At 37.5% G+C, this 19900-nt stretch overlaps 1 protein-coding gene across 5 annotated transcripts in view; it reads right to left on the bottom strand.

Moving 5' to 3' along the window:
- The window catches only part of AKAP9 (A-kinase anchoring protein 9), a 111041-nt gene that overhangs the window by 76111 nt on the left and 15030 nt on the right, over positions 1–19900 (bottom strand). For all 5 annotated transcript variants that reach the window (XM_065627311.1, XM_065627312.1, XM_065627315.1 and 2 more), the window contains exons 2-3: positions 10208–10459; positions 4621–4665 (exon numbers count right to left, since the gene is read on the bottom strand). In XM_065627311.1, the coding sequence (XP_065483383.1) occupies positions 4621–4665; positions 10208–10459 (297 nt within the window). The remainder of the gene's footprint in view (positions 1–4620; positions 4666–10207; positions 10460–19900) is intronic.

Here is a 19900-nt window from a genome sequence, read left to right as displayed (position 1 = left end):
CAATTTCTGATTCTTATTGGACTTCTGTGCTTTGTTTCATGGCCCCAGTGGCTTACCCATATAGAGATCTTCTGCAAGCCCATAAATAGTATTGCTATAGACTCTTATAATTTCCTCTTTTAAAGCTTTGCACTCCACCTTTAATGCTGAAATGTCTTTATGCCTTAATGCCTTATGATGCTCTTGGTTACATACCCTAGCAAACAACCAAACATTTAAAGTAACAATCAAACCTCATCACATTTTCAGATAATGGAAGCAAGGAGTAACAAGAGCTCTGGGTATAATTGCATAAACAAATAACCACAAATTAAGAAAAAAATTTTACAACATGACTGTTTTGGTGAACAAAAGACACGAAAAAAGTGAAGGTTATGGAAATCCCTCAAAAGATGTTCCGTTTGATTTTGCTTCCTTGCTGTATTTTCAAAATAATTCACAGAAACAGTATCTACTGATATAAAGGATAATTTTTAGGCTATTGGCGAAAAATAAAGGTATCGTTTGTATTGCATCAGCAAATACATACACTTAAGACAAATGAGAGGAATCTCCTTCCGGAGAAACACACGGAAAACCAAAGTCCACCACTGAAATAAGGCAGCAATTCATGACAATTGCCATTAGAGGTCAGGATTTAATTTATGAAAGCAGTGTACCCCTTTTAATGTTCCGTAGACCTTGGAAGACCTGATGGTGTACTTCAGAAATAACAGTAATAATATGTAACTACTTGTAATTTTAATGCCAGTACTACAGAGATTTCCCTTCATAAATAGCAAATTCACGCTCAGTATAACTCAATACATGTTGTTCAATCACTGAAAAAAGTAGAAAATACCTTAATGCATGAAAATAATATAACCTATTGCAGACTGGCAAGCAGACTTCTGATATAAAAAGTGCTCTGATTTGGTAGTAGAGACACACAGAAGCATCTGGAATGGATTAGCAATTTTACCTCATGTTTTCATTTCCCCCTCGCCCTTTTCTTTCACATTTTGGCCATCTGATTCCTTCACAAAAATTAATACTTAGACTTCCAACACTGCTTGTTAATGTTCTTAGCCTCTCCTTAATTTTCTAGTTATGTCACAACTGACTATATGAAACTTAGCTAAAATTAGCAACTAGAGTAACTTGGGAAAATTAATTTCAGGTTTTTGTTTGTTTGTCTGTTTGTTGTTTGGTTTGGGGTTTGTTTTGTTGTGTTTTTTGGTTTTTTTCCTAATACTCTATAAATGAAAAGCATTTTTAGTTTGTGATTAAAATAATCCTTTTCAGAATGCTAAGAAGGTCATGGATCTGAAAAAAAGGTAAGCTCAAGATTTAATACAACTTCATAAATATGCTATTACAGACAAAATTTAACTTATTCTCATCTTCCTCAACTGAAAAGGCTTTAGATCGCTTTATTAACAGGGTAACCATGAACGTAAGTAGACCCTTTAATAATAAAAGTAACATTGCAGCTGACATGAAACATATTGACAATTCAGTTCCTACAAGACATGCATTCCTAAACATATTGTTTCCTCCTTGCAGATACTAACCAATTGTCATTAACTGGAATTTAAAAGTGCTTATTAAGACAGCAACTCTCACCACTTGAGTCTGTTCTTCACTAGATCCAGTATCATGTTTTTATTCACAACTTTTGCATTGCCTACTTATGTCTTAGAAAATAACTCTCAAGGAAGCAAAAGGTCTTTTTCCAGGAATTAGAATAAGAAGTGCTAGAAACCCATCTGTTGTTGCATTTTTGAGGAAGCCTGCAATTTTGAGGAAATCTGCAATTTTTAAAAAGCACATTCAGAAGGCAGTCTGGCTGCAATTCTATTGTCTTTAGTATCTGAAAAATTGCTCCCTAGTATACTCTGTAGGCACCCACAGAAATCTTTGAAGAATGAAGATGGGTAAAGGTACCTGTTTCATTTTAAAAACAATTTTCACATATAGAGCTTTGAATTCAACTGATGCTAACAGTGAAACACTAAAAATCAGAACATATTCACAATTACCATAAGGCATCATGCTAGATCTTTCTGTATTCTGCTTCCTTATGCAAAGATTGTATTTTTCTTGGGTTTTTGCAGTTTCCTACACTGCTTCCTACAACCTCAGAAGTTATCAAAATTTCTTAGCCATATTTCATTATATATGTAATACCTCTCACTTGTAAAAAAACCTGGAACATCAATGCCATTGTCAACTGTTTTCTAATGGTTTGTTCTTCACATACTGCATATTCCATTTAATAGTAATCACATACCATGGTGACGCATATTCTAAAAAGGTGCAGGAAGGTCATAGCAGTTGTTCAAACATGTATTTGCTACACTCTCAATGGCAAACCGTGTGCACATACTGCCCTATCATCTTACCATACATAAAGCAAACTCAGATTCTTTTTGTTCTTGACTACTTTAATTCCTGGGACAAAATAAAACACATTTTATCTATGAAAAATACTTAATCTTTAAACAGATTTTTGTCCCCAGATAGTGTTTGCTTCAACCCCTTGCACCTATCCCTCCACAAAAATCTTCTTTCTTGCTTGCCTGCTTGCTTTCTTGCTTTCTTTCACAGTACTCCCCAGCAGCTGGACTGGAATCTTCGATTCCAAAAGTGCTGGTCTCGGATTTTTTTTTTTTTTTTTTTTTAAATTTGCGTCACAAAAAACATGCCATAAGAATGATCGCAACTGACCAGATCATGGGTCCATATGGTTCAGTAATTTGTATTTGAAAGTAGCCCATAATGAATATGTGGGAACATTTTCCCTGTAATCCCAAGTGCCTACTCCCAACACACCAGAAGAAAGTGAGGGTGCTTATAAACAAGGTCAGGAGGAAGATGTGGGAGAGAAAGAATCAAACTGAGGAAGAGAGGGATGGGAAGAGAATTCAGCTAAAAAGGCTGAGACCAGATCTATGGAGGAAGCTGTAACTGGGATTGATGAAAGAGATTGCAAAGAAAAACTATGGCTTTCGTCTAGGACAAGTTGAGCTGAACATTAGGAGGACCCCAACATAAGATGAGGGAATAAAGGAGAAGGGGCTTTCAAGGCAGAGAGAAAAAAATAATAAAATAACAAAGAAGGAAAAACAATGCTTGGGTGAAGGTGGAAAGGCTGGGAAAGAAACTGGGCTTCAGAATGACTGAAGAAAGAAAAATTAGAGAAATAGGCTGAAAAGCCTGTAACAGAGGTGACAAACTCATTTTCACCAGGGGACACATGAGCCTCGCGGTTGCCTTTAAAGGGCCGAATGTAATTTTAAATTTAAATTACATAAAATTCTAAAATTACATTCGGCCCTTTGAAGGCAACCGCGAGGCTCATGTGGCCCCAGGTGAAAATGAGTTTGACACCCCTGGCCTATAAGATCGAGCTAAGAAACCAAGCAAGAGGAAAAGGGCATGGGCAAGAGAAGGTGTAAAATTCACAGGAGCTATTACAAAGAAGGGAAGAATTTACAGAAAAACAGGGTGCAGAAAACAGACACAAAATTGGTCAAAGGGAACAAGCTGGGAGAAGGAACAAGTGAAGACAGAGCATTTAAGCTGGGCAATAAAGTCCTTCCAGTTTTCAGGGCATGTCCAGACTGCCCACTGTGGTCAGTATTTTACTTTTGCACCGTGCAGTGCAGGCCAGGGACACACTGTCTGGTGTGTATATTCCCTGAGGCTTCACAGTGAGCAGCTGTAATACTAGTATGGAACAAACAGTTATTCCAAGGTGTAGTCACCTCCTCTTACAAAAGGCTAAATCAAGAGATGAACAAAGTATTCTACACTAAATTTACTTGGGTAATGGAGACTCATTCCATTACTTCATCCCTTTTACTTGTTGCCAAGCTTAAGATTCTGGGGTGTGTTTTGCAGAAGTGTTTAGTACAGAGATCTGCAAAACAAAACTCAGACTGTCACTACAAAATGCGATTGTTTGAGACATGAAAAGTTAATTTTTTAAACTAGAAACAATAGTTACTGTACTGCGATATTCCATGGCTATCTCTTCCAGGCATATTCTCGACCCACAGTTATGCATGAGGTAGTTTACTCCTTACAAACATAACAAACTGTTTTATTTGGCAATACCAAAGTTCCACATATGTGGATATGATATAGAGATAGCTTAATAAGTGAAAGAAAACAAAACAACCCCCCCTAACAACAAGCGATACAAAGGCAATTGCTCACCAGCTCCCAGCAGCAGACTAATGCCAGCCAGTCGCTGAGCAACAGCTGCTTTGGAACTCATTAAAACCCTAATCAACTTGTTAAATACTTTCCCACAGAAAATTAATAGAAATTGTGCACAGCCACAATTCCAATGGCAACACGAAGCATTAATACAAGCGTAATGATGACATTGTTACAACAGTTCATAGATCTACTGCATTATTGATTATAGTAGCTATCTCATTATGTAGTTGACACAATGCTTGTTTAATGGCACATTAATCATACCAGTAATGACATGCAACAGCTTTCTCTATAATATCACGTCTGCTCTTTCTTTCCTTTTCTTCTTGAAAAACAATGCACATCATTGCAGTAAACATGTAAAAGAAAAAGTTGAAAGAAAGGTTAGGAAAAGTTTTACTTCAATCTTACCTCAGAACTGTAATCTTCTACTGTGGTGGAAATTTCGCTTTCCGGCTAAAATAAAATATTAAAATGTTTACAATTATGGCACTCTAAAAATATTAAACAAGACATTTTCCATCTGTTTCTGAGAATGTAGACAGTATTCCAAAATATTAAGGCATAGATGAATTTGACTAGAATATACAGAAAGCGAAGGCCACCTTCACCTCCTTGAAATCCCAGCTTCGAAAAAGAAAAAGCTATCTTGCTGTTCAATTATCATAATGGAAACATAATAATTACATGAAAAAGTCTTCTAATGAAAATACAACCTACAGGTACAAAATAATATTTTGGAAATGTAACTTTTTTCTTTAAAGAAATAAGCAGTACCAAAAAGATCCTGGCATAAGTTCAAACATAGTAAGTAATCACAGAAAAGGGCAAAAAACTTTTACATTGAAGCTTAGGCTAGAGTGAGAAAATATGAATTCTCAAAGGAAGGTGACTACTGAAAATAATTCTCTATTTTTTTTATGGTGATTTGGCCAGATACGGGATTTTTAAAACATTAATATATTGTTGGTCCTTTCTGAATACCAATCTCAAGCAAAAAAAGACCAAACAACAAAAACCCACAAACAAACCAAAACAAACTAAAATAAAAAATAGCAAAAACCATACGGTGCTCCATCAGTTTAGAGGTACAATATTTGTTAGCAGCATAAATAATATTTCTAAAATACCTCCTTCAACTCTGCATCTAAATAGTTTTTTTGGCTGTTAAGACTAAGTATTTTTGCCAAGGGATTTATTGAAAACAAGTACAGAAAGATGGCCAAATGAACTGAGTTCAATGGATCTGTCTTCTGTGCTAAGGTGTTCATCCAAACCCTGATAAAAATACGTTAAAAAGACTTAAATCCTATGAGCTCACACAGTAGATTCCAATGCTGGAAGACTTAATGCTATTCTTTTGCTGTCAGAATCAATAACATTACAAGCAGTCAACATTCTCCAGGCCCTCATCTTGCCCTCCAAGCAGCTCTGTTCCGTGCCTGAGACGCAACCAACCTTATTTCAAAATCTAGCTCCTTCCATGATTAAGCCACACACTCTCTATGCTTCCATTCTTCTTCGGTCAACAGAAGGAAGTAGGTTTTACACAGCTCATCTGTCTGAACCACAGGGGTCCAGTTTAAAAGGAAAAACTTCAGAAAATTCATTGATACACACACAACATGCTTGTAAAGGATAATGGCAACGAAGCTATTTTTAAGTCCTCTCAATACTTTATGGAATTTGAAATAGGTTTCTGTTACACACTGACTTCAGGCTGTTAGTTTACACATATTCTACCAATTACGCCTCACTGCATTTCCTTGCTACAAACAGCTATTCTCTTCTGGCAAGATGCTTTAATTCTTTATGTAATGTTTTCTTCACTGACAAGGTGGTTGATAGTTGCCTATGAAGAGTCTTTGAGATGTCTGTTCAGTGTATTTTAACTATCTCCATCAACTTTGCAGGTAGTACCTTTAATGATAGCACTTAAATATTCAGAAAATTAAAAACACTTTCATCTGTATACTTTCTTCAGAGGAAACGAGAATAATCAGCCTGTGGAACACAGGAGGTCCATTTCAGAGGAACTGTTTTCTGTGTGCAGTTAAACATTACTCATAAGTCACATTTTCTGGCACTGGATGCCCAATATTGTCACAGGATTCACAAAAGAACACATATGTGGAATTGGCCATGAGAACTGAAAAGTGATTTTTATGTTTCTTTAGAAAGCATTCACAGGTGACAATAAAATGTTTTCCAGGAATGAAAATCCAGTGCTAAACTATTCCAATTGCAATGGATGAGAATATTAAAAGGTGAGAACCAAGACTGAGAATTCGTGGAACCGAATTCTACCTGAAGTTAATAGACTTTTTTATGACCTCGGTGTAAACTGTTACAAAAATGTGACTCCAAAATTCTGGATTCATTCTTGAATGTGTATTAGCCAGTGGTAGAAGAGAAAACTATTTTATTTTAGCTTCGCTGGTTTCATATGGGTCACTAAGTGCTCTATAGATGATCACAGCCTGACTAAGACTAATTAAGAGGACCATGAGTAGGAAGGGAGGCAAAGAGAATGTAAACTGAAAATCCCAGTCATGAAACTCTCTCTGTAGGTCCATCCTGAACTTTATGGGTCCTTAGTATTTGTAGAACATTCTGGATACAAAGTACTATTCTTATATATTGCCGTGTCACGTCTTTCTTAGTTCCTAATCCGAAACCCATTCAATTAAAAGGAATACATTCCCTGGTAATTTATAATCCAAACCAATTGACTACCATCAGATTTAAATAGAGTACATCATAGTGGAGATAAACCACTCTCAAATCTGAATATAATCTGCAGTGAAGTAAACCAGTCCTGAATGTATAAATTTCTTGTCTCAGAAAACATCACCAACAGGGAAGTAAACTAAGAATTTATTTAGGTTTCTATTCTTTGGTAATGTGACATTAGAAATGTTTATTCTAAAATGAAATACTCTGTAAATGTGCATGTGGGTAATTTCCACATCTCTAAATCTATTACAGATCACCATTTACAGACAGAAAGGAAGGCATCATACCAGAGGGTTTCTTATGCATCCAAGAAAACTGGCAAGATATCCTGGCAATCTTTTGGCCAGACAGTAAATGGAAAGATGACTGGCTTCAGTCAGAACCATATGCTACTGAGAATCTATTGTCTTTTCTTGTGGCACTGACTTCACTATCGAACAGACCATTTCCAAACATTTATCTTCATTCTTCAAGTTCAAAACATTTTTCAAGGGATTCTTGATTATCTAAAGTGACTGGGCTAATTTTTACTACATTTTATTTATCCATCCTTTTTTTCAATTCCTCCACCTTACTGTACATTCCAGAATATACCTCTTCTCTAGTCAAAGCCTTTGGTTGCTCTTTGCTTTCATGCTTCTATGAGTGCAACGCCTTACCCACATTCAACACCTATGTCTTTGTTCACTGAGGCGTTTCTGTTTCTCCAAACTGCTTATGTTTCCATATTTCTGTCACTTTTCTCCCTTAGTTCTTCTCAAGAATCCTACCCAGTGTCTCCTCCTTACTCTGTTTCTGTTCCTTGCCTGTCAAGTCTCAGGCACTATCAACTGGAGTGAGTTATGGAAGTCAAACAACAACATGGAGCTCTGAACTTTATCACCTACTTGAGTAAACAGTTAAGCTATTCTAAAACTATTACCAAATGGATTTGTCCTGTGAAAAACAAAAGACGAGTTACTAATCCAACCTCAGACAATTAGCAGGTATTCTTCATCACAGAACTTTGTACTTTTCTTTTCTAAGAAGCTTTGTGTAATAGCTTTTACTACCCAGGTGACTCAAGGACAATATTACTGTGCCACAGGTTAATTTCTTTTGCTTTCCTGGCATTAGTACATTCTTGCAAAGCAGTCTGCTCTGATGCATCGTTTCAAGACTTCTCAGAGAAGGTAATCTCAGCAATTATTTACCGTGAAACTGGCTTTTGCTTTCTTCCATTTTTAATTCCAGGAAGTCACAAAAAGAAGCAAAAAGTTTTATTGATCCAATTTATATCCTGGGCTCTGCCTTCTAGATTATTTTTAGATTTATATGGAAAAGGACACTATGGATGTCAAGATCAATAGATATCATGGTGCAACAGAATAAAGACAGAAACCAAAGACAATCAGAAACTCAATATATTATTCTCTCTGTGAGACGAAGACAAAAAACATTTAACATGACACAAATTAAGACCCAGAGGCATTAACCAAGAAACGCCAACTGATATTTCTCTAATAAATCTTGTAAATAGACTGCTCATCTGACAGAGGATTGAAAACCTTGTAGAAATTACAAGTAAGTTCAGCTAGAAGGTTAAATGGAATGGATAAGGACAGTACAAAACAATGACAGCTCTTCCAGATTTCTTCCAACTAGTTTCTGTAGCCTGAGGGATTACTGGGGGATGGAGGAACCCACCCTTAGGAAAAGAAAGGAAATAAAAGCCAAAGAGATGACTGTAAAAAATAACTTTGAATTCTCTAAACAGACTTTTGCCCTCCCTGAAAAAGAACTCCTCTAACTTCAGATGGGGAATAAGCTCCCAGAGGAGTACCTCTATTTCACTTTCTGTTATTCGTATTGAGTAAGAGAACCCTTTGTTATTTGTATTTGGACATGCTAATTCTGCTGGGGACTCAAAAATCATACTAGAAAAACTGCAGGGAGATAAACCTCTATCCACAAAACTACCACAAAGAGCTCAGTCAGGAGTTTTAGTTAGTAAAGTTAGATGTTCTGAGTCTATTTTGTGGTACAGAAAGAACAATTCTAGATATGAATTGCAGTAAAATATGAAAAAAGTGTAATCAAAATTTAGCTAGAAGTGTCCTGCATAATGCCTCCAGTAATCTTGCCTTACTCTCCTGACACAGCAGCCTATAAAGATTTAATGTTGGGTGAAAAAGCAAACAGCTCAAGAAAGCTGTCTGTAATTCTCCATTGCAGGGATTAGCCTGAAACTGCCTATTACATTGGCTGCCATTTCAACTCAGCAAGCTCTAATCCAATTACTGTAATACAGGCTTTCTGTCCAAATCATTGCACTTATAAGACTAAAAACAGTAAATTATGTCTGCCCCTCCATCAGGGTAACCTGTTTTTTTTTTTAAACACAAAAGCAAGAGATTTTCAATAAGTGTCATTTCTCTACTACTTCTCAGCTGCTGGAAATGAGATAATGGAGCCAAAATAGTTTCGAATGCTCTATCCTAGCACAGGACTGACAAGTCAAAATGCGGAGCATCCATCTGTACCACATCTCCCAGAAAAGTCTGCATTTACGTGCACAGAGCTGGGAATCTGTCTTGAGTTGCTTGCTCAGAATGTCACTCGCATCCCTTCAGAGGCACTACTTTCAAGAATGGAATAAGCTATTCTGTAAATAACATCAGCATCTCTTGACCCTAGATACATATCTGGAACAACATATCACATCATATGAATTCACCTCCACTTAGAACTGAACTGGACTGCCACGGGACACCCTGCAACCTTCCCAGAGCATCTACCTTCAGCCACTAGCAATCGGGATTATATTTCATTAAGTAGTAAAAGTAGACCATCTGTTTATCTAAATTCATTCCTCCTCCCCGTTAACCAGAAAGACTCAAATTACAGGAAAGGTGTGTAGCTTTGCATTTTGCTGTAGCCATAGCTGCAGTGATCAAAAATCCACTGTAATTTGTAAACTTCTAATAAAAGAAAAAGCACAAAATGAAGCAAGAAAACAATACCAATTTTTGCCCATTTAGGGAATACAGCAGAGCCAAACTTTCCATAATCTACAGTACACTGACTACCACGGAAAACATGATGCCAGCAAATGGGTAGAAAGTGCCTTCTCTGGACATAGAAAGGACAGACAGGGGAGGCAATGAATTAATATCCAAAATCTCTTATAATTCCTTCTGTCCCACTCTCAAAATTAACAGACTACTTTGCTCCCCCCAACCCCCTTCCCCCAGTAACTGTTTGCAGCCTGACACAAACTCACCTCAATGCTGTAAGTCTGATTGTGTTTGATAATTTCTCCACTATGCAAAGTCCTGACAACAGCAAAGTCAGCAGCAGCTGCTCCCCTTCGGCTGCTGCACGTGGATGCTTCATCACCTTGAGATCGATCGGTATCAATCCCATCCTGTATTGATTCTTCATCTTTGACATTTGCTGTTTTCTTCTTCTTTTTCTGCTTCTTTGATCCATTGTGACCATCAGTTTGTGCCTTCCGCTGCCTAAATTGGGCAAGCTGTGAAGACAAAAATCTTGTTAAAGGTGAAAGTTTTCCTCTTTATTACTAATGACATCCTCTATAAATGCTTACCAGCTGCTCTACATAAAGCTTCAAACTAATCACTACTCAAAACAAGTTGGAAGTTAATGCTGCATATCTGAGGCACATTCAGATTATTATTCCCTTTACACAGTTTGCTTTAACAAATTTATTAAATGTTAACCAACAATCTATTAATTCCTTTTCAGTTTCATACTAGCAAGTTACTGTTCCACAGACTGCCACCTAGAAATCAAAACATTCAAAGGTAAAGGTACAAATGTCATTGTAAAGGACAAATACAATAAAATAACTCCTGATCTCATTTTTCAATTTTATAGTAACAAATACATCAAAACCAGAAACAGATAAAAGCAAACCTTTATTCCAGCAAGTAGCAGAAAGATTTTTAAAAACTCCATGTTAGAACTCAAAAAGCAGATCAAGTTACTGAAGACATCACAAAGAAACAGCAAAATACATAATGATGGAATAGCCTAAAAACAGCGAGCAAATTACAAGACACGCTACCTTGTAGCAAAACATGCTGATGAACAAAAAGTCACAGGTGAGTCAGACGCCCAGTTGAAAAACCAATTAGTATGTAAGCTATTCAAATACTGTAAGACACTGCCTTTTGAAGAGCTTATCACTTTTAATCACTTTATAGTGGTTTACACAAGAAAATCCATTTAAAATATTTTTTTCTTGACAAGAACAGAATTTCTGTTCAAATAAGAAAAACAAGCATGGCAGGTTTTACCAATTAAATTTAAAAATTAAGCAGATCTTACCCATAAAATCTGGAAAGAAAAGTAATTATTTTCCAGTTGAAGACTCCAACATTAACTAAAGTGCTACAATATGTCTTATAAATGTAGCTCCAATGTAAATATAAATCATGCAAATAAAGACCCTGAAGCTTCAATGCTTTTTAAGTCAACTAATACCCAAATATAATTTTTTTATAAATCTGCTGCAATTTTAAGAAAAAAGCTACAGAAAAGATAGCATATTTGCTCACGATATTCACCAATCGAGACAGCCAGGCATCCATCCAACCTCTTCAGCAAGACCCAAATCGAGCAGGACACCTGGACCCCCCTTCCCGCTCACTGCCCGGTGACTGTGCGACCTGTCACCCGCAGCGCTTGCTGGTTCTCATCTGGCCCCAGGACAGCTGAGAAGCCCCAATCTAAATAAACGCATCACTGACAGATCAGTTCTGACTTCTGCCTAGTTTATGCTTATGACCCTTTATTTGCATTTCTTCGTGGGTCTCTTCAGCCTCCTCTCCGTTTTTGGGATGTCTGACAGCTTGGCATATGGCGCCTGCTCTCTTTACAGGAGGAAGACTTGAAGATTTGCTGAGCCAAATATGCTCATCTGTATATTTAATACTTCTTCCCTACTACATCCCTAATTAGTTCCACTTCATGATTTTTTTTCTGTTTTTTAACTACGCAACATTGATTGTTTCACCAAAAATCTATTAAAGGTTATAAACTCCACAAATTCTGAACCAGAAAAGAAATGATAGTCTCTTCTTGGCTTCAAAGTTTAAGGGGCGGGGGGGGAAGCAGCACAGATTTAGCTTCTCAAAAATGAGAAGGATGAAGGTTTCTAGTTGTCTCCTCGCAACATCACTACATTCTCCTAAAACTGTAAATTTACCTCAACTAAAGTTTTCAATTTATCCAAAAGAAGAGCAGAATTTGCCCAAATGCCACAATGACATAAAACAGACAACCTGACTTCAATTGTAACTACTGAGAGATTTTGCTTTTTTTTTCTACTTTTTATGTTTCAATCATGAGAGACATGTAGCACCACTGGTCAAGAACTCTCCTCCCCAACTTGATTGAAACCTTCTCTAATGGAAAGTTAAGTTGGCTTTTTTAAAGCAGCTTTACAGCCTTTATTTGTCTACAAAATTAGACGTGCAGCTCAAGGACAAGTGAATTACTCTGTGTCTCTCCTCAAGTATTTTGCATATTTCAGCCGAGGTATCTGGGTATGCCAGATTTCTCTCCTTTCAAAATTAAGTTGTTGACTTTCACTTCTTCAGAATTAATAGATGAAATTCTATCATGGCAGTTATAGGCAGACTTTATTTTTTCTGTTTAAACATTGCTGAAGCTGGGCACATATGAAAGCTAAATGCATATGCAAACTAAACTTTTATATTTTTGTATTACACAAATTCTCAACTGAAAATTTCTGTATGAGCATTTAATATTTTGGAAATAACTACACTACTAGTGACAGATACATGCACAAATCATTGCACTTTTTACTCTGCACATTCAAGTATACACAGACTTGTCAGATTTTTAATCAAATTTAAAAAACTAGAAATGAGAGAAGCAGCATAACAAAAAGGTATTGCTGAACGAATACAATCTGTGATGTTCACATCAAGGCAGGGAAGTCTCAGACACCTAATTCCTTCAAAAATGGGACTCAGGAACTAGAGTTGAGGATCTATCTACATTTAAATAACAAGCACGAAAAAGTCCACCAACAGTCACGGGAACTAAGGAAAATAATTTTTGTAGAATTAAAACCTTAATTAATATAGAAAAATACTTCCAGACTTTGTGTGTCTAGAAAAATCATTTTTCTAGTTCAAACAAAATGTGAAACAAATACAAACTGATACAACTATAGATTCCTTTACCCCGTCTTCCAGGCACATGAGCCTGATAATGCCAAAACTAAGTCTGTGGAGAACTTAACACTGCTTCTGTCAGTTCTGAATCTGCAGTTTGGAGACAATTCAATGCCATGTCTCTGTCAAGTTACAAAAGTTGCAAGCAAGAGCAAAAGATGTAAACACGGGAGCTACTCAAGGAGGAGGAAGGATACAAACCCAGAAGCTGAAGAACACTCAGAACAGGGTCCCTGCACTGATCCGCCTCCGAGGAACAGCAGAGAATCACAGAATCACAGAATGTCAGGGATTGGAAGGGACCTCAAAAGATCATCTAGTCCAATCCCCCTGCCAGAGCAGGAACACCCAAATGAGGTTACACAGGAAGGTGTCCAGGGGGGTTTTGAATGTCTGCAGAGAAGGAGAATCCACAACCTCCCTGGGCAGCCTGTTCCAGTGTTCCATCACCCCCACTGAGAAGAAGTTTCTTCTCAAATTTAAGTGGAACCTCTTGTGTTCCAGCTTGAACCCATTACCCCTTGTCTTACTGTTGGTTGTCACCAAGAAGAGCCTGGCTCCATCCTCATGACACTCACCCTTTATGTATTTATAAACATTGATGAGGTCACCCCTCAGTCTCCTCTTCTCCAAGCTAAAGAGCCCCAGCTCCCTCAGCCTTTTGAGCACCTTACGCCGGGAAGGCATCAGGAACAGTCAGCTCCGATGCAACTTACCACAGGTTTCAGCACATCTGAAAACCGATCTAGAGCACGTCTTCTCTCACTACCCATTTATCTGCCAGTACATTGCTTCCCGCTTTTCCCATCATGCTGGTAAGACCTTGGATCCTCCAAGCAGTACTGGATCCTGTTAAAAATTCCATCAATAATGAGTAACAGCCGATTTTGCTCCTTATCCTTGCCTCTCACCTTTTGCATCTAAAATGACTAACAACTTGCAATTACCAGCTCATAGGATGTACAAGTCCTGCTTCTAGGCAAAAAAAGCAACCCTCTTGGAAACAGACATGTCCACTTTATAGCAATTTTTAAAATTATACTATGGAGTCCATGTTTATCATCTGAATTATTTCTATCAAATATCCAGTGTACAATTAAATGCTCAATTGTAATAAATAAATCGAAATTTTAAGCTGAACTCCGAGAATGACACTATGTTTCTTTCCTTTTAATGCACGACAATCTACAATAAAATTGTCCAGGAAAAATTACGCGTTTATTTTCAGATTTCCAGAAGTGCCATTTACAACAGCTCTCAGCTTTCCATTAGTTTGAAAAATGGGAAGCAATTGGATGTTAGCACTATATTCTGTGGACGAACAAGACATGTTGCCTGTTATAAAGAGACCCTACACAATCCTGTGTTTGATAGCAATAATAATATGTATTAGTTGAGAATCCGGTCTCACAATACAGATGAAAAAGGCTCGTTGACCCTAACAAACAACTCCTTGCTTTATTGCTTTGATGTAAATGTTGCATTTAACAGCAGGAAGCATAGCTTAAACTTTCAGTCTAGCAGACTGAAACTCTCCACAGGAGCAGTATCTGTAACTAAGCACACAGAAGGTAGGCAAAAGGGAAACACTATTGCTTGTCAGGTGTTGCTTGGGACTTGCCACCAACACAAGAGCCTCAAATTTGTCCAAGAAAGGGGTATTTATTCTGTGTATGGAGTGAATGACAAAGAGTTTCTCTAAGTTGCATCTGAATGTGTAACATGCATTGTGGCAAACTGTACTGTACAAGTGGTAACTACGGTATGTCCCAGAATCAGACAGACTCTCCCTGAAAGTGCAAGATGCCACTCGGGTGCATCATGAGACTCACGGAAGATCATCAACAGTCCTGTGACAGAAAGGCTCAGGCCTTTCCAATTATAATGCTCTGAATTCTCATCCCCAAATGATAACTCAGACTGAAATATTTAGAATAAGACTGACTGATATCTTGTCTTAAAAGGTGAAGGATTAATTTAAGATTCACCTGTCCTAGTAATGACAGGTCACTACTCACTCCCCTTGACCACCGTTAAGCAATTATTGTGACAAAGTCTTTCAGTAAGACAGAAAGGACAAAAAGCATGGCCCTGGGGTGGGATTAGTTTTGATCACCTATAAAGCACAGAAATGTCCCATTTAGTCTTGATTTAGGTGTCTTGCAAGCCAGTAATAGCAAACCAAAAAGGCCAATCTGAATTTGAATTTTGGACATCATTCAGAAGCTGGAGATCTGCTCTGGTTTAAGTCTCAGGTTATCTATTCCGCCTTACTCTGGACAACTGAAACAAACAAACAAACAAAGAAAACCAAGAAACAACAACCCAAACCTACTGTAAAATCTCTCTCACCTGTGAACTGATTTTGTGACTCCAATGTACAGTAACATTTTTATGTTCCATGGCAGCAGATCAGAGGCCCTCAAAAGGGATAAGGAAGAGAGTCTGGGAGACAGCAACACTGAGATTTAGGTCACAGAGACTCCCCTAGGCTGTTAGAAACTCACTTGTTGTTTGGCCATCGAGCTTTGTAAAAGCTTGTTACCAATTACCAGTAGTAAAAGACTGACAGTTTGCCCCCAAAAGAGATGCTGAACAGGCTAACTGGTAACTGTATTAGAGAAAAAAAGTGGCACTTTGTCACTCTATGTCATATTCTCAAAAGGTCTAAGCACTAACTCCTGAAGGGTAGGCAGATTTACAGAGCTGCCTGCATCTTCTAGGTTCCTGATGCCTATCCTAATAAAAGGATAACTGAGAGTGAAATGAATGGAAAATTATCAAATATAGAGGATAAAAAACCTTCTTTCTAGTAAAGTCTACTGATTTTATTCTATTATTCTATTCTGCTAATCAACAAATAGGAGAGTATCATTACTCTTTCCAAATCCTGAGATAAAAACCTACAGGAAGAAGATAACTGAGCAAGCAACCTGCAAATATGTTCAACATATTATATCACGCAGCTGAAAATCTGAACTGTAAGTAAGGAATTAATGTTCTTTGGAATTTTAAATCTGCTTATCTGTTGAGGCAAATGGAGCTTTAATTTATTGGTTCCATTCAACAGATGTTGAATTTAGTAAAAGGGAAACATTAGGCTGAATGAACAAGAAAACAATCACCCAGGAATGAGGTATTTCCAATCTACTTATTTGTTCGTTGCATTCCTAGTCAGATTTTCCCAAATAACATGAGCATGACCTTAGAATGTCTCCTCTTATGGAGACTTAAGGGGTTCAGGAGTATTAGAGGATGGCAATAAGGCTATGAAAATTTCCAAAGAAGAAATGCTATATTCTCTACCTATATACAAACTTGAGGGTCTTTCAGCTTCAAAGACAGCCGTTCCTCTGCAGTACTCTGAAGAAAACCAATGGGATCACCACAATTTACATTTATAGCTGAAGTACCATGAAGGACAACACAGGATAGCAAGAGGAACAGCACATAGGGCAATTCTTTTTAGCAATCTGTATCAAGTTAGAGTACTGTTGGTGCTAATAACCAAGGGCACTGAACTTGAATGAACCCCTCCAGATGGCACTGTGAGCTTGAAAGCCTCAGAATTAGCATGGTTCTGATCTGGTCTGCTCTGCCATGTCCCAAGAATTTAAATACGGACAGACCTACGAACAGCTAAGTTCATTACAGCTGAGTTATTTTCTGGACAAGGAACAGAAGTTAAGTGTATGAAAATACTCTCAAGTCAGGTTACAATGACAGACACAAATAAACCAAGTGCATTTCAGCGTTGGACTGCTTCAGAAAAAGCCATACCTCAAACTAACGACTAAAAAAACTAGCCGATCGGTCTCTTAGCTAACCTACTTGTACATACATTATTTATATATTGCTCCTATCTACTTTTTAACTTTATCCTTCTCATACTGAATGCTGAACAACTGCCTCTGGTGATACAGAGTGAAAAAAGCATCTGACCTGCATTGGTACTGTATTTCCCAAAGTGAAGAGGAAATAAGTGGATTGGCCCAGGCTGTCAGTGACAAAAAAAGAAAGGGCAACAGAAAGCCTGTTTCATGCTGCTCTATAAAAAAGCACATATCATCTATGCTTGAAGCCTGAAACATTAGGAAGTCTTTGTCACATCAAGGCCAAGCGTGCTGACACAAAACAGAACCTTTTCTACTCGGTGCTAAGCGAGGGAGATCACCAGCGCGGTGCTGTCTCCAAAGGCACAGTGCCTCCCTTGCTTTTGCCTTGAGTTTCAAAGGCTTGGTAATAATGGGAAGGCAAAAGAGTCACACACTGACAGAAATAGACTCCTGTTTCACCAGGTCTATGTGTAACAGCAACTTTAAAAACTGGATCCTGAAGCCTTCTGTAGCTGGGCTGAAAAAACCCCAATGGCACAAAGTCGGGCTTCAATGTCCTACAACCCTTCGAAACAGTTTTTGGAGGGGAGGTGGAGAAGGACGAGGAATTATCACAGTGTTAATGAATGGATTAATGAATGTGTTTAAGAAAATCTTTCAGCCCCTAGTAAGGAAAAGTGTTTCCCCTCTCCTCCCCTAGCCTTTCTAAAATCATCCAGCCTGCCAAAGCCAGAAAACTCCAGAGCTAAAATTTGGTCAAATAAATGTTAACAAAGTAGACAAAAATGTTTCAGTTACATTTTAACCTTATAAAAGAATGAGGAGGGGAAAAAAAGAGAGCTTTACTATAATACTTACTTTGCTAAACTGCTAGTCTCTAATCAGTCATACAATTTTCTTAATTAACTTGGAACTAGAAAACTTCACCGCTTTTCCATGCCATTCCTCACATCTCGTGAACGCGTTTTGAAAATTTGCACCCAGCAAATGGGTTTGTATATTGATCCACTATTGAAGATGAATCCTAATACAAAGATTTAGATACTCTGAAAGCATTAGTTGCTTTCCATACAGTTACAGTACTGTTCATTGGACTGTATGAATTTGTTATCTCACAGCCCTTTAGAAACAAAAATATCAATATTTATCCTCAAGCACTAAGCAACCAACCATCATAATCTTCAAAAGAGTCATAAAATTCAGCCACTAGGCTATAACATTGGAAAGACTTTCTACATGCCACCATGTTTATGTCTACATGCAAATCCACTAGACTTCAGCAATTTAATAACATGAACTAACTGCTACTCCCCAACCCAGCTCTCCGGGGTGTTTTGGTATCCGCGTAAGGCAACGAGTAACTTCAGCTCTGGCATCCATGTACAGAGAGCAAGTTCACTAAAGTGCAGGACCCTAAATAAGATGTAAATGTATTAATAGATGAGGTTCTATTAACTAAAATAGTTGCCGTTTTAGAAATGTGTGTGAGAGCCTACAATATGATTTTAGCATCACTCTCCTACCGACTGAAAACGCATGATGTGATATACTTTGCTGACACAATCAAATGACAGACTCCAGGAAGTGTACAAGTTGATCTTAAATGAAGATATAAAATGATTATACCTCAGTAACACTTAGCAGCTCATGAGTAAGCAGTAGAGGCTACAACAGACGAAAGAATCAATAAAATTTCTGAGCTCCAAAAGGTGACACAATCTTTCCTATCATGGTCTTAGATGTAATAATGAGACGATACCTCTCATGTTAATGAAAAGTTGTAAAAGTTCAAACACAGTATCGGACAACTTAAAAATAACTAATGAAACTAAGCCACTGATGGCATGTAGTAGTCTAAATGAGGTAGGCTACACATGACACCAACTGAATGGAAAGTAGATGGCTGGGTAGGCCCTGCTGGCCTAGGGGATGGATGCACAGCAATCAAGACAAAGCTTGTGTTCATTAAATTCAATCACAGGAAGATAAAGGTAAAATAAACAAAAAAAAAGGCCTGGACTTGCAAGAGGTACCACACCTTAAAGCCCCTGGGACAGATTAAAGAAAGGCCTACAAAATACACTTGGCAGAAACATCATTAGACTGAAAGCCGTAGTTAGTACAGTATTTCACAAAGGCGAACTCTTCAGCAAGGTTCAGCCCTGACATTTTTTGTAAGGTTATACAATTACAAATTTTGTTAAGTACTTTTTCCCACTCAACTCTTGATGAAATCAGCATTTTGAAAGAAGTTCTCTTCGGAAGTAAAAGGCAGATACAGCCCTCCTGAACAGAAGGCAAAATGAGAGAGTCCCCATGCTACTTAAGCACTAAAATTATGTACTATCTTCCAATTTGATATCCACTTTTCCTTTCAATATTGTGTTTGATTCAACAAAATTATCGTGTTAGGCTTTACATTTACTGCAGTTGATATCTATAAACAGTCAAGTGAATTACAAGGATCAGTTTTACTCATTCTTACCTACAGAACCATACACCACAAGAAAGAGAAATGAAGTAATGGACATTCACAGATAAAAAAGCTTCACCTGGGCTTCAAAAGAAAACTTGTTTTATGGCATAGTAGCAACTTAGTTGGTCAAATACAGGCATAAAAACATTCATCTATTCAGAACCTGAATTTTAGGAAAGCAGCAGAGTCATCAGACACGTCTCATTAAGTAGGTTGCCTTCTGTATCACTAAAAAATTTACTAACAATCTGAGTGTTGCTTAGGTCATTACTTCACTTTATTTCTTCTTAAAGCAAATGGTTTAGCGCCTGTTCTTTAACAAGCATATAGTTGTATCCGCTATTTAACTACATATAGTTAAATCAACAGGTGGAGACTCAATTCCTTGGAGTTCTTTCAGGATAACAATTTATTTCCAGAAAACAACTGTAATA

Source organism: Caloenas nicobarica, chromosome 2 (genome assembly GCF_036013445.1).
Source record: "Caloenas nicobarica isolate bCalNic1 chromosome 2, bCalNic1.hap1, whole genome shotgun sequence".
Lineage (NCBI taxonomy): Eukaryota > Metazoa > Chordata > Aves > Columbiformes > Columbidae > Caloenas > Caloenas nicobarica.
Note: the sequence above shows the minus strand (reverse complement) of the source record. Positions and strands in the feature narration are given on the sequence as shown.